The sequence below is a fragment of the Zingiber officinale genome, chromosome 3B (assembly GCF_018446385.1).
Source record: "Zingiber officinale cultivar Zhangliang chromosome 3B, Zo_v1.1, whole genome shotgun sequence".
Taxonomy (NCBI): domain Eukaryota; kingdom Viridiplantae; phylum Streptophyta; class Magnoliopsida; order Zingiberales; family Zingiberaceae; genus Zingiber; species Zingiber officinale.
This window is the reverse complement of record NC_055991.1, coordinates 8,272,561-8,287,152: the sequence shown is the minus strand read 5'-3', so window position 1 is coordinate 8,287,152 and position 14,592 is coordinate 8,272,561. Positions and strand designations below refer to the sequence as shown.

At 43.5% G+C, this 14,592-nt stretch overlaps 3 protein-coding genes across 6 annotated transcripts; 2 read left to right on the top strand and 1 right to left on the bottom strand.

Annotated features, from left to right (window-relative positions):
* The first annotated feature begins 190 nt into the window (after positions 1-190).
* On the top strand, positions 191-2,335 carry LOC122055798 (calcium-dependent protein kinase 2-like). Its single transcript, XM_042617425.1, has 8 exons — positions 191-743; positions 852-995; positions 1,067-1,219; positions 1,299-1,414; positions 1,479-1,646; positions 1,711-1,838; positions 1,911-2,010; positions 2,090-2,335. The coding sequence occupies exons 1-8, from the start codon at positions 191-193 to the stop codon at positions 2,180-2,182; spliced, it is 1,455 nt and encodes a 484-aa protein (XP_042473359.1). The 3' UTR covers positions 2,183-2,335.
* Positions 2,336-2,828: 493 nt separating this feature from the next.
* LOC122055797 (transcription factor TGA2.2-like) lies at positions 2,829-7,600 on the top strand. 4 transcript variants are annotated; one of them, XM_042617421.1, is made up of 10 exons: positions 2,829-3,408; positions 4,699-4,755; positions 4,848-5,009; positions 5,786-5,860; positions 5,954-6,013; positions 6,137-6,214; positions 6,308-6,359; positions 6,543-6,814; positions 6,893-7,138; positions 7,230-7,600. In XM_042617421.1, the coding sequence occupies exons 3-10, from the start codon at positions 4,944-4,946 to the stop codon at positions 7,374-7,376; spliced, it is 996 nt and encodes a 331-aa protein (XP_042473355.1). In that variant the 5' UTR covers positions 2,829-3,408; positions 4,699-4,755; positions 4,848-4,943; the 3' UTR covers positions 7,377-7,600. The 4 variants fall into 4 exon arrangements, with proteins under 4 accessions (XP_042473355.1, XP_042473356.1, XP_042473357.1 ...); XM_042617422.1 differs by having other exon boundaries at positions 2,829-3,485; XM_042617423.1 differs by having other exon boundaries at positions 2,829-3,503.
* A 164-nt stretch (positions 7,601-7,764) lies between these two features.
* Positions 7,765-9,314, bottom strand: LOC122055796 (GDSL esterase/lipase At1g28650-like). The gene is made up of 5 exons (XM_042617419.1): positions 9,021-9,314; positions 8,737-8,946; positions 8,500-8,648; positions 8,162-8,438; positions 7,765-8,088 (listed from the first exon to the last, which is right to left on the bottom strand). Exons 1-5 carry the CDS (start codon positions 9,259-9,261, stop codon positions 7,805-7,807), a joined length of 1,161 nt encoding a protein of 386 aa, XP_042473353.1. The 5' UTR covers positions 9,262-9,314; the 3' UTR covers positions 7,765-7,804.
* Positions 9,315-14,592: the final 5,278 nt, after the last annotated feature.

Below are 14,592 nucleotides of genomic sequence, written 5' to 3'. Positions count from 1 at the left end.
AACTTTCCTTCCCCACCACCAAAACTTTCCTTCCTCCTCATGCAATCTCTTCTCCGCTGCCTCCGGTAGCCCCATCCCCTCCTCCATGGGCAATTGCTTCACCAAGGCTCCGGGGAACTCCTCCCCGCAGCCGGACGAGGCCAGCGATGACAATAACATCAACGGCGACAATAACAATAATGATTCTCCCATGAAGATGCCCCCCGTCCCGACCGCGAAGCCGGCTGCCCCCATCGGGCCCGTCCTCGGCCGCCCCATGGAGGACGTCCGCGCCACCTACTCCGTCGGCAAGGAGCTCGGCCGCGGCCAGTTCGGGGTCACCCACCTCTGCACCCACAAGGCCACCGGGAAAAAGTTCGCCTGCAAGACCATCGCCAAGCGCAAGCTCACCAACCAGGAGGACATCGAGGACGTGCGGCGCGAGGTCCAGATCATGTACCACCTCACCGGCCAGCCCAACATCGTCGAGCTCAAGGGCGCCTTCGAGGACAAGCACTCCGTCCACCTCGTCATGGAGCTCTGCGCCGGCGGTGAGCTCTTCGACCGCATCATCGCCAAGGGCCACTACACAGAGAGCGCCGCCGCCGCCCTCCTCCGCACCATCGTCCAGATCGTCCACACCTGCCACTCCATGGGCGTCATCCACCGCGACCTCAAGCCCGAAAACTTCCTCCTCCTCAACAAGGACGACGACTCCCCTCTCAAAGCCACCGACTTCGGCCTCTCCGTCTTCTTCAAACAAGGTCAAGATCCCTCTTTTAATCAAAACGCCATTTCTCCCCTCCATAAACACCCAAAAAAAACAAAAAAGATATCTTTTTGATCAAGTTCTTCAGATTTCTCATGAACAGGCGAGGTGTTCAAGGACATCGTCGGCAGTGCATATTACATAGCACCTGAAGTCCTCAAGAGAAAATATGGTCCGGAAGCAGATATCTGGAGCATCGGAGTCATGCTTTACATCTTTCTCTGCGGAGTTCCTCCTTTTTGGGCTGGTACTTTTGACAATATTCTTTAGCAGTTTATATCTTTTTCAGTAAACAAATCTAAAAATTTATCGAAACAGAAACGGAACATGGGATCTTCAATGCTATTCTGAGAGGGCAGGTTGACTTTTCTAGCGATCCATGGCCTGTCATTTCGCCCGGAGCTAAAGATCTCGTTAACAAGATGCTGCATTTGGATCCCAAACAGAGACTGACTGCTTTTGAAGTTCTGAGTATGATTTCCTTTCTTTTTTCCACTCGATTTCATTTATATTCGGATTTGATTCACTGCATGATGAACTTGAAATGTAGACCATCCTTGGATCAAAGAAGATGGAGAAGCACCCGATACACCACTCGATAACGCGGTCCTCAATCGATTGAAGCAGTTCCGAGCGATGAACCAATTCAAGAAGGCTGCTTTAAGGGTGAATTTCTTGGCTTCGTGTATCAGATACTGGGATTTTACCAATCCAGCTATTGTGGTTACAGGTGATAGCAGGATGCTTGTCTGAAGAGGAGATCAAGGGGCTGAAGGAAATGTTCAAGAACATGGATTCCGACAACAGCGGAACGATAACTCTCGAAGAACTGAAGAAAGGGCTTGCCTCCCAAGGCACAAAGCTCTCCGAATTCGAAGTCAAACAGCTAATGGAAGCTGTGAGTTCTAGTTGCATTCTAACCTCACACACCCTAAACCCTGAATCCTTCGCGCCTAATTCAGGCCGACGCGGACGGCAACGGAACAATCGACTACGAGGAGTTCATCACAGCCACAGTCCACATGAACAGAATGGACAGAGAAGAGCATCTCTACACGGCGTTCCAGTACTTCGACAAGGATAACAGCGGGCAAGTTTCGACTAAATTAACAACTCGATAAGCCCGAAAGGACTCTGACCGGCATTTTTGTTTTCGATGTAGTTACATCACCAAGGAAGAACTTGAGCAAGCTCTGAAGGAGAAGGACCTCTACGATGGAGAGGAGATCAAAGAGATCATTTCTGAGGCGGATGTGGACAATGTAAGTAGATGACGACAACGATGATGATGACAACGATGATGATGAGAATGACTGGAGTTGGCTTGTGAATCTGATGCAGGATGGAAGAATAAACTACGAGGAGTTCGCGGCGATGATGCGGAAAGGGAACCCCGAGCCGCTGCCCAAGAAGAGAAGGGACGTGGTTATTTGATCAGACCATGGAAGAAGAAGAAAGAACAGAGGAAAGGAGACAAATTGTCTGATTCATGCTCGACTCAGTTCGAGGAGGAGAAGCTAAATCGGTGTATATATGGAAGATAAATTTTATTATGTAAAACGAAAATATGCAATTGGATCTTCAATCGTGGGGAATGAGGAAAAGGGGAGATGGAGAAGAGATGTCGTTAAATTTAATTTGAAGGTGTTTCTTGTCCGTGTCATTTGCTTTCTCTCAAATTTCATTGCATTTTCTTTAAGGCCCGTTTAAAGTTAAAGTTGTTGAATTTTCAAAAGGCACCTAATTTTCCATTTTATTCCTCCCACCAATTATTTTCACTTAACGGACAAAAGTCTGACCAAATTTTCGTCGGGTCCCACTGGAAGAGCCAATCAGCATCGAGCTTCAGTCATCAGAGTGGGTTAGAGACGTGTGGACCCCGCGCGGTTAGCGCCGTTGCCGCACTGTGGAGCCTCGAAGAAATTGAATTATTATTTATTTTTAATTCATAAATGGAGCAAAATTAAGATTTAATTTGTTTTTTTATAAGAAAGTGAAATTATTAATATTTTTTTAAAAAAATTTAGTAAGTCAACCGTCGTACTAAAAACTAAGAACTAAAAATAATCCCCTCCAAACAAAAAAGCAAGAAGCATTCCTTCGACGAAACGACGACTCCAGATTTGATTGCGCTCCAGCGTCAGCAATTTTTGAAATTTTCAATCTCTTTCCAATAGAAAATTTTCGAATTTCTTTTGTAAATTTCAGCGAGAAATGATTTAAGAATCAGATAGAGATAGGAGAGAGATTGAAGGGAATGGAGTCAAAGTTGTAGTTGGAGCATCAGAAATAGCAGCGAAGAGGAGTGGGAGTGGTTCCTCTTCGGCGTCCCTCCCAAATCTAGGGTTTTGGAGCCAGAATTGCGTCTTCCTCGCCCCATGCACTCCCAAGATCTCGCCTTCGTGGCTGATTCGTCCGGAATCGCGAGGACCAGCAGGATTTGATTTTGTTGTTGGAGCTCCTCACAAATATCCCCCTTTCGGACGGTCGTCGTTTCTACGCTCCCGCTCCCTTTCTGCGTACGGACAAGTGTTTGGGGATCGCTATTGCTTTGTAATTTTTTGGGAGATGCTCTGTCGCCGCTAGAAGAGAGGCTTTTGGATTCCTCGTTTTCGACGCTTTGGTAGCTTTATGGCGTCAGAAAAATCGAGGCTTTGAAGGTAGTTGTTCCTCCTGGATGCCGGTACAGGGAAGATGCCAAGCCAACTGCGGCCTTTGATTCTGAGAACTTTTTACGGTGCTTCAGAACATGCATGTGCATAATCTTTAGATGCTTTATTCTTCTTATTCTTTTTTTTCTCCGCCTCTCGATAGATATTGCTTTTAAGTTTATTTGGCTCCTGCAATCCACCTCTACTAGTATTAGACTAGTAGTCGAACCTGTTTCTGGAATGAAATTGTGCCTTGCAATCCGTTTGTCGGCTGAATTTTTGGCGTTTCTGATCCATTAGTTTTTCTAAGGGATGGATATTTGAGCAAGCAAGTAGAATAGATGTTTCTGCCAGACCATTTGAAAGAGAAAGAGATTCTTAACAGTTTACTTGGTAACGAATCTTTGTGAAGTTGTTGCCACTAACAGGATATGCATCTACTAACTGTATCTAACGAGCATACAAGATTAGATTTGAGAAAGGTCATTTTTTTTTCTTTGAGTCAGAGTTTTCTTGTATTTATAAGGTCTGAAAAATCATTTATTACCACAGTTGACCATGTATCTGTGAAAGAGGGTGTGTATCTTCAATATGATGGGAAGTTCATTGATGTAAAAAAGACAAGTCCTTAAAGCTGACTCTTGATTGATCTTGTAAAAAATTCATTTTATACATTCTTGATAGCTCTAGCACTACTAGCTACTATATCATAGATAGCCTTTATCATCACTTCAACATAAGTTCTCAATACTCTTTTCATTCACTAAAACCCGACAATCGAACTATCTTGAGTCTTTTACTAAGTTAGAATTCATAATACATTGCAGTATTTGTTCTCAAATAGTTTGTGGTATCTTGCTAGTGCTACTATAGACTTGTACACGAGTGATTTTTGTATAATTTTCTTCTGTCATTCAATTGTCTGGTAGCCAAGTAATTTGTGGCAGCTAATGTTTGTTTTCTTTTATAATTACTTAGATTATTATGATTGTGCAATACATGGGACCATATTACTGCATCATTGTTCAGTCTTGTTCATTAACGAGATATTAACTCTTGTTCATTGGAGAGTAGAATGAAGTTAGTTTGGTTTTAATTGTACATACAATTTTCTATTTGGTTCCAAGGAAGACAGATTGGGATGCTTAAATATCGGTGTATTGCATGTAAATCTGAAAATGAATTAGCATCTAGTTTCATCTCTTAGCAGTGGACTTGAGTGGTAGTAGGATACATGTGCATATCAATTAATTTGGAGTTTAAGTCGTTGCTTCATTTTCATGCTTTGCCATTATGCAGATGTGGCAACTAAGTGTATGACTCATCGAGCCATTCATTTTGATCCTTCTCGATCAGGTATTCTTGGTAAAGCATGATCCCGCATAGTTGTACAACTGCTTTATATTCATCCAGCTAGTTCCACTTTATTTTCGGTTTGCCGATTTCAGGAGTTTCTACCGACATAAACATTCCAACTGCCTACTGTTGAGTCATTGCCACTACAAAAGAAGGGTCCGCTACCGAGTTACATCACTTTTGCCGTGATGGCAGATGGTAGCCCCAGGACAGATACCTCCACCGATGTGGACACTGATGAGAAAGATCAGAGGGTAATTTCTTTGCTCTTTTGCTTTTCAAATAGAGATTCAGTAATTTCCTTCATGGATTATGTTTTGCATCATCCAAACTAAGATTTGTTTCTCGTGTACTGTCATTCCTAAAAAGGATACGACAGTTTCATGTATTCTGCTTTTTCAGTGTATATTTTTCCTTTCTCTAGACCTACTTTGCTGCCCTCTATGAGTTCATATAGTGGGATTGCCTCTGTCCATACCTCATATATGTGAGTATGTAGGGTATGTCAAGTAACTTGCAACATGGTCTATTTTGTATTTTTATTTGTAACCGCAGCTAAATTATTATTTTGAATATTAACGGAATTATTCTAAGTGGCATAGCTTCATTCTTATGTTCAGATTTCCTTCCTTAACTCTTTGTTTACTCTTACTAGTGGTTGAGTTATCCAACAAACCATCTCATACTCATCTCTCCCTCTTCTCATTTTTTGCTTATAGACACAAGGAAATAGCATGCTTTCGTGGATGCAACATGCAGGTTCCCCATAGTAGTTTGCTCTACGTCTTTACCGATACACTCATATAAAACCATACTCGTCAACTTTTCCTTTCTAATTCTAGCCATAGATCACTTCATATTGACAAGTTTCCAATAGTTTGATGAATGATCATCATAGGATTTTGAATTCGTGGTTATGAGAGTTAATTGCTACAGTATAATGCAATATGTTGTTTTGTTTCCTGATAAGATTAAGAGGAGTTTACTTTTTAGCTATTGAAAATCTTTTGATATCTCTACTAATTTGTAGTTCGATGGTCAACTTGCTGCTGTTGCAGCTTCTGATTCTAGTGATAGGTCGAAAGACAAAACACTCGATCAAAAGGTAATAATATGTTCAGATTTTCTGTTAATTTCCACATAATTAGTCCAAGTTGCACACACTATCCATTATATGTTCTTTGGATTTTCTGCACAGACTCTTCGTCGCCTTGCACAAAATCGTGAAGCTGCCAGAAAGAGTCGGTTAAGGAAAAAGGTTTGTTGTCTATGTCCTCGTTACAAGCTTTTTGCGGCGCAATTTGGTTGCGATAGAAAATTGCACAAACATGTAACTTGTCTCTTTATTGTTGGGCATTAACCTTTTCTCCTTTGCTACAAGGCTTATGTACAACAACTAGAGAGCAGTAGAGTAAAGCTGACCCAACTTGAGCAGGAGTTTCAAAGAGCTCGTCAGCAGGTATCGACCGATCTGAGCATCTTTGTCTCAGTCCTATTGAGGTATTTTTCCACAAACATATGGGTCATCATATGTAATATGGATCCTTTGCAGGGTATTTTCATCTCTAGCTCAGGAGATCAATCACATAACATGGGCGGGAATGGTAATTTCCTTACGCACGACAGTTTGATCTGATTTAAATCGCCATTGGCCTTATCCATGAAACTCAAACCGAAAAACTATCCTTAACTGATATTGTGACTTAAAGTTGTGCCAAAACTAGTCAATCTAGTTGAATTTAGTTCGATTGAGTCTTATGATCATGGGTGTTAAATCATCACTGCAGGGGCAATGGCTTTTGATGTTGAATATGCACGATGGCTTGAAGAACATAACCGACAGACAAATGAACTGAGAGCAGCAGTTAATGCTCATGCGAGTGAAAACGACCTACGCATTAGCATCGATAGTATCATGGCACACTATGAGGAAATATTCAGGCTCAAGGGCGTTGCCGCAAAGGCAGATGTCTTTCACATATTATCGGGAATGTGGAAGACACCGGCTGAAAGATGTTTCCTATGGCTCGGGGGTTTCCGATCATCTGAACTTCTAAAGGTATGCATTTGAATTGGCCGTCGTCTTTCTTTTCTCCTTCGAGTCGATTGTTTAATTGAATGTGCTATGATGCTGCAGTTACTTGCAAACCAGCTCGACCCTCTAACCGAGCAGCAATTGATGGGGATATGCAATCTCCAACAGTCATCCCAGCAGGCTGAGGATGCCCTCTCTCAAGGGATGGAGGCCTTGCAGCAGTCCCTAGCCGAAACATTGGCCGGTTCTCTCGGTCCCTCGGGATCGTCAGGAAATGTAGCAAATTACATGGGTCAGATGGCTATGGCCATGGGGAAACTCGGTACTCTCGAGAACTTTCTTCGCCAGGTAAAGCCATGAAGTCTGTTATACGTTGGAACTAGTCTAGTGTTCTAGTTCAGAAGATTTCCACATTATCGGTTTCGATCACTTTTTCCAGGCTGACAATCTCCGGCAGCAAACCTTACAACAAATGCATCGGATATTGACTATAAGACAGTCTGCTCGGGCATTCCTCGCCATAAGTGATTACTTCTCGCGTCTCCGTGCCTTGAGCTCCCTCTGGCTCGCTCGGCCTAGGGAGTAAGAAGAAGCTTCAGGTGCTCGGCCGAGCTTCCTATTCCGCTCGATCGTGTGCGTAATCTGTCGATGTTTCTATCGGTTTAGTGATTACTAGCTTTAGCAGTATGGATGGAAAGATGGATGAATCTGTTGGTGTTTGGTAGAAACAACCAACAGAGTTAAATTGAACTCGGATCATGTTCAGCCATCATGCTCCATCTTCATGCAATGAAACTTCTGTGAAACAAACCATCAGTCTCAGTTATAAATAATTATTATACAAACAATAAAATCTAATTATTACTAATCTTATTTTTTTTAATCTGTGGATTAGTCGTAATTTTTATTCAGATTAACTATTATTATTATTATTATTATTATTATTATTATTATTATTATTATCGGCACAATAATTTAAAATCGAATGTCATATTAATTATTATTTTTGCGTGTCTATTCATGACCCAAGCTCTTAAAAATGGAAGCGTGGATTCCCTGCAAGAAATTGGCGTCGATTTGGGGGCAAATTTGGGCCAATGAAGGCTCGGTCCATCGGCCCAATAACTCGCTGGTCACGGCCCGGTAACCAGCCTCGGTGAAGTGCATGCCGTCCCAGCTAATGTGCTCCGCCGGGTCGCGGCACGCCGTCACCGCCTCGTCGCCGCACAGTGCCGACGCGTTGAAATTGTACTGTCCTCCGCCGCCGCAACACGCCACCAGAGGGCTCCTGCTGAATCCTACGCCGACGGCGAGCAAGTCAGTGGAATTATCGTCGACTCCGTGGAATTGATCGATCGAACCGACACTCACCGTAGCGCCGCGGATTCCGGTAGATGGCCACCATCGCGTTGTAGTAGTCAGCATAGATGATGGTGGCGTCGGGATTTGCTTGCCGGATCTGGTTCAGCTCGCGCAAGAGCAGCTCGTTGTGGTGCTCTGAGAATCTGTTCAGGAACTTGAGGCACCCTGTTTCCGGTTCGTAGTCGCCGGCATCTTTGCTCCGGAAGTGGTCTAATAAAATGGGCAGGCAACCGAACGTGACGCCTCCGGGAACCACCAGCGTTCTCGCGCCGAGCCGGATCAGTTCCTAAAAATCGAATCAAAGTTTAGATTTGGGAATGAAATTTGATCGAGTTAGTTGTTCATACCGTGATGGCGGAGCTGATGGCGGAGATCACGTCGGGGACGAAGGCTTTGACCTCCTCCACTGCTCGTCCTTGGAGGAGACTGTGGCAGTAGTCGTTGCCGCCGATTTCTCCGACGAGGAACAGAGAATCGGCCATGAGATTTCGGCACTCTGAGTTGCAAAATTCGATTTTTTGTGATCTGGGAGGGATAAAAATACGGTGTGTAATCGATCGAAATCGAAAAGATCGAATTTTGACCTGAGGAAGAGGAGAAAATCGAGGGAAGCAGTTGCTGGAACCACTCCATTTGTACTCCCAGGGAGTAATTTCTCCATGAAATCTCCAACCCTAGCGATCGAAAGAAGTCGTTGTCGAGCGCAGTGCAACCAGCGACGGCGAAATTAGCTCCCTCCGGCGAGGTCTCCCCGGAAAGATACGGCGGCACCAAAGGCAATCCAAGTGCTTGAGCTGCACATAAAAAGGGGGGAAAATTAGGAATTAATTGGGGCTATTTAAATCAAGATTGAGACGGAGAATTTTACCGAGGAAGTCGACGATGAGGCGGCCATCGGAGCAGCGGCCGGTGGGGCGATGGAAGAAGGTCTGGCCGTAAGGCGATTGACCGACAGGATCGGGCGTGGCGCCACATGATATGAGATAGTTTCCAGTGTCAGAGATCGAGTCTCCGAAGCTGAATATGGAAGAGAAGCAGGCGGAAGCAGGAGCGGGATTGGCGGCTGCGGCGGCGAGGAAGAGGAGAAGAGGAAGCAGAGTTGCAGCCATTGAAGACGATGGCCTGGGCTTAAGGTCCCCTTACAAAATAAAAAAGGGTTAAAAATTAAAATGAGTCTTTTTATGTGAATTTGAAATGAGTTTTTTTTAATATTTATTATAAAAAATACTCCATTCTACTTTTATGTATATATTTTTTGAAATTATGGTTATTTTTTATACTACTATAATAACTATTTGCTAAAACTTAGAAATTTCAAATCAACAAAATAGTATATATATATATATATATATATATATATATATATATATATATATATATATATATATATATATATATAGTGGGTGTGTGTGATGTTAGCTTACACATCTCACTTGGGTCACGCATATGGACCACCTTTCATACAAAGAGACACTTTTAATCATTGAAGGCACCTCGCATGAGAGACCCCTACGCAGTGCGCAGGCTAATATTTTTGTGTATATATATACACACACAATATTATTATGTTGCGGGACTTAAAGAACAATGAAGGTGAAGTTTCGCTGCCCTAGTTTAACTCACAGTAAAAGTATCAAGACTTTCACTGATGTTGTTAGGTTATGCCCAATGTGGGTGCGTGGTAGGACACGTTTCGTAAATATGCGCAGTGAAAAATAAAATAATAATAATTCCTAATTATTACATCATACACATCACACGTATACAAGGATACAACATGTCAAACATGATCACATAATTAAAATTTTTACGAAAAGTAAATTTACGCTAGGTATACCTTACAAATAACTTGTAACGAGAAGGACATCAACCGTGACGACGTTGTCGAACATCATCTCTATTCGTATCCACGCCGAGCTCCTCAAGACAACTCCGTGAGTACAAGCCTCTTCTTCAAAAGTTACTAGCTACAAGCGAAGAAGAGGGATCAAGAGGAAGAAGAAGCAAACAAGGAAGATGTCTCTTCCTTGCTTGGTGGTCACGACAACAAGGAGAAGGATCTCTCCTTATTGTGGGTGGCGACAAAGAGAGGGGAGAGGGAGAGGAGGATTGTGTTTCTAAAAATTCAATCAACTAAATAATGAAACTGTTGGTGCAATCTTAGGTCAAGGTTGACCTGGTTGACCAGACTCGAGTTGACTTGACTCGAGTTGTGTTTTGATGTTTGACGAGTTATGTTTGACGATGTTTGACGAGAAGAGAAGTTCTATTCTTGATATGGGACAAGAATAGATGTTTGGTAGATTATTGGTGCAACCGTAGGTCAAGGTTGACCTGGTTGACCTGATTCGGGAAAAAGTCCAAGCAGGGAGCTTGGCACGCGAAAAGTCCAAGTGTGGAGACTTGGCACGGGAAAAGTCCAAGTATGGAGACTTGGCAACTGGAAAACTCCAAGTATGGAGACTTGGCACGGAGAGGTCCAAGCAGGGAGCTTGGCACGAGGGAAAGTCCTAACTGGGATGTTAGGCAGTTGGAAAGTCCTGGTGAGTGAAGCCAGGCAGTGGGAAAGTCCTAACTGGGATGTTAGGCAGTGTAGAAAGTCCTGGTGAGTGAAGCCAGGCAGTGGGAAAGTCCTAACTGGGATGTTAGGCAGTTGGAAAGTCCTGGTGAGTGAAGCCAGGCAATGGGAAAGTCCTAACTAGGATGTTAGGCAGTTGGAAAGTCCTGGTGAGTGAAGTCAGGCAGTGGCAAAGTCCTAACAGGGATGTTAGGCAGTGTGGAAATCCTGGTGAGTAAAGCCAGGTGAAAACCCTAGTGAGTGAAGCTAGGTGAAAGTCCTGGTGAGTGAAGCCAGGCAAGGGAAAATCCAGATGGATCAAGGGTGATCGGACATCTGGTGTTGGAAAGTCCATGTAGATCAAGGGAGTGATCGGATACTTGGCACGAAGAGGAAAATCCAGATGGATCAGAGATGATCGGACATCTGGTGTGAAAAAGTCTAAGTGGGTCAAAGGGATTGACCGGACACTTAACGGGGAGTGCTAGCAGGTCAAGGGAGTGACCAGATGCTAGGGATAATGTACCAACAGGTCAAGGTTGACCGGATGTTGGTGTGGAAGCCTTAGGTTTAGGGCTGAGAAGTTTGGATCGGTCTGGTGACCGATCCAGTGATACTGCGTTTGCCCTGATCGGTCTGGTGACCGATCAGAATCAGATCAGTGGCTCACTGATTGTAATCTGATCGGTCTGGAGACCAATCAGGAGGCAACGCAACCTCGCGAGAAGAAAGCCGTGGATCGGTCTGCTGACCGATCCACCCATGGCCTGATCGGTCGGCAGAACGATCAGGCATAGATCAGTGGCTAAGGAACCGTAGCCTGATCGGTCTATGGACCGATCAGGAGACGCCGATCAGACGAGGGACCGAAGCCTGATCGGTCTGTGGACCGATCAGGAGGTTTCCTGATCGGTCCATGGACCGATCAGGAATCTAGCCGTTGCGACGCAACGGCTAGTTCTCTGCTCTTCTTCTTCGCAGGTATAAAAGAGGGCTACAGGACTTCGGTGAAGTCCCTCCTTCTGCTACTTCTTCTTCCTTCTGGAAGTTCTCTCCTGCCTGAAGCTTCTGCTTCTTCTGGTGCTCCGAGCTTTGCTGAGCTCAACCGCTGGTGAAGCTTCGCGTGAGCTTCCCCGACAGTTTTTTCGACTGGCTTGCTGTTGCATCTGTCCGTGAAGTTGCTACTTCATCCGGGACCCCAGTCGACGAGAAGGAAAGCTACTGTGTTTACATTCCTGTTGTATTTTGTTCTTGCTATTCTCTTGTACTCTTAGCTTGCTATTGCAAGTGATTGTGGCGAGGTTTCTCCACCCACAAGGAGTTGATATTAGCCGGTTCTCCGGGGACTCATCCACCGACGGATTGATAGGGCTCGTCCACCTTACGGACACGCCGAGGAGTAGGAGTATCATCTCTGAACCTCGTTACATCCTTGCGTAGAGGTTTGATTTCTTCTCCTGTTTTCTTTCTGCATTTAGTTTCCGCTGCGCTAACCCTAGTTTGTAGAAAGAAACGAGCGATTTGGGGCGGCTATTCACACCCCCCCCTCTCTAGCCGAGTACGAACGATCCCAACAAGTGGTATCAGAGCGAGGTCGCTCTTCATCGGATCAACACCCGTGGGAGCAAAGCTAGAGAATGGATCTCTATGGAGAAGACATCACCATTCCACCCTTCTACGAATGCGGCGACTTTGCGTATTGGAAGGTAAGGATGAAGTACTTTCTTATGACTAACATAATGAATTGGTTTTGTGTACAAGAAGGTTTTACTCCTCCGGTGGATAAGGAAGGAAAACCACTTGAGAAGAAGGAGTGGACAAGAGAACAAATTCACAAATCCGAAATCAACGAAGAGGTAACGAGAATAATTGAATTTTCATTGCCTACTAACATCTTGTGTAAGATAGGTTACAACAATGCCAAGGAATTATGGGATAACTTGGCCAAGTTCCATGAGGGAAGCTCAAATTCAAGCCATGAAGAGGAGCTAAGTGAGCCAAGTAGCTCACATCATGGAGGAGAAGATTTAGAAGTTGAGGGCCACTCAACATCTAAAGAAGAAGAGGAGGAGAGTTCCTCTTCAAGGTCGGAGCAAGAAGAAGAAGCTTCTACCTCCGGAAGGGATGAAGATGAGAGCGTTCATCCATCCTCAACCCTAGGTAACTCAAGCATTTTAATTTCTAGCAAATTACACATAATGTGCTTCGAGTGTAGGGAATTTGGGCACTACAAGAGCAAGTGTCCAAAGAGGGTTAGAAAGACTCCACCGGCACCAAAGGTCAAGGAAGCCGGCGTCCCAACACGCAAAGGCAAGAAGCACGTGGTGTGCTTTCAATGCAAGCAACGGGGACACTATAGGAGCCAATGTCCAAAGGGGAGGAAACCTCACAAGGACAAGGGATGCACATCGATAGGGGGAGCTAAGGCAAACCCTAAGGTATCTTTTAAGGCTCATTCGTGCAATTCTAGTAGGATACATGCTAGTAATTTTATTGCATTAGTCAATAATGATAAGCATGTTAACACTAGAAATCAATACATGTGCTTAGGTGCTAAACATGTCAACCTAGATAGGGATACTACTAGGAATGCTAACCCTAGGATTAACACTTCTAAGGTTAAGGAAAACCTAGGTAGAAATCCTAAATCAACTAGACACATGCCTAGGAACACCTCAAGAAAGAATGACAAATTAACACTTGAGGTATTAGAGAGGGAAAATCAAGTCTTGAGGTCAAGACTTGATAATTTAGAAAAGGCTCTTAAAAATATGGAGAAGTCATCTCTAGGGTTTAAGAGTCAAAAACCCAAGTCCAAGGACAAGAAAGGTTTGGGTCACAAACCTAAGTCCCAAGTGGTCAAGCCCACTTATCATAGTGTTCCATTCGATTATGGAACAAAACCTAGGGCTAGAAAGACCACCACCAAGGTCACAAGGGGAGTCACCCCTAGAGTTGATCTTGATGAGTTCCAAATGACCAAGGCTTCAAAGCCTAAGAGGGTCATTAGGAGGGTTGCTAGGGAAGTCATCCCTAGTGAATATTTAGTGAACCCAATGAGCTCACATAGATATTGGGTTCCTAGGAGCATCTTCTCTACCCCATAAATGGGTTAGAGAGTGTCAACTCCAATAAGAAGGGTAGTTAACCCAACTTTGAGGAAATTGACACTCAAGGAGCATTTTCAAGGTTTTGTGAACCTTTGAAAATGAAATGGAATTATTATTTACTCCTTGAAGAGTAAATTGTGCCATATTTGAAAAATATCGATTTTAATCTTATTTGGCACAATTTAAGAAAACCTAGAGAAATACCATAATTGGGATTTTGGTTTTCTCTTAGGGATATATGGGCAATCTAGGGTTAGATTTTAAGTTAGCTAAGGCTAAGGATACTTAGATAGGGAATTTAGGTATTTTATTTGTGCTAACTTGCCATGATTGGTTGCCATATGCCATGTCATGACATCATATTTATTTTATTATCATTTGAAATGTCATGATAATGCTTAGGCTAGTTTATATGTCATGCTTTATTTAAGTTTTCAAACTTTATGACATGACATTGGCACATGTTTTTACTTATGATATCATTATATGCCATATCATCATCTCTTGCATTATAATCAATGAAATTGATTTGGGGACAAACATATAATTTGATATTGAGATCAAATTGGTGTTTAGAAAATGCATGAGAACTTAGCCTAAGTTGACCTTAACCCATATCTCACATCAAATTGACTTGAATGTGGTTTGATACACCTTAGATGTGTGTGAGATATTAGGATCATGAGTTAGGATCAAGGTGCATTGTCCTTGTACCTAGATGACCCTAATTCAAGAAATTAAGGATCATAGGGAAAGCTTGTGTACAAGTCATG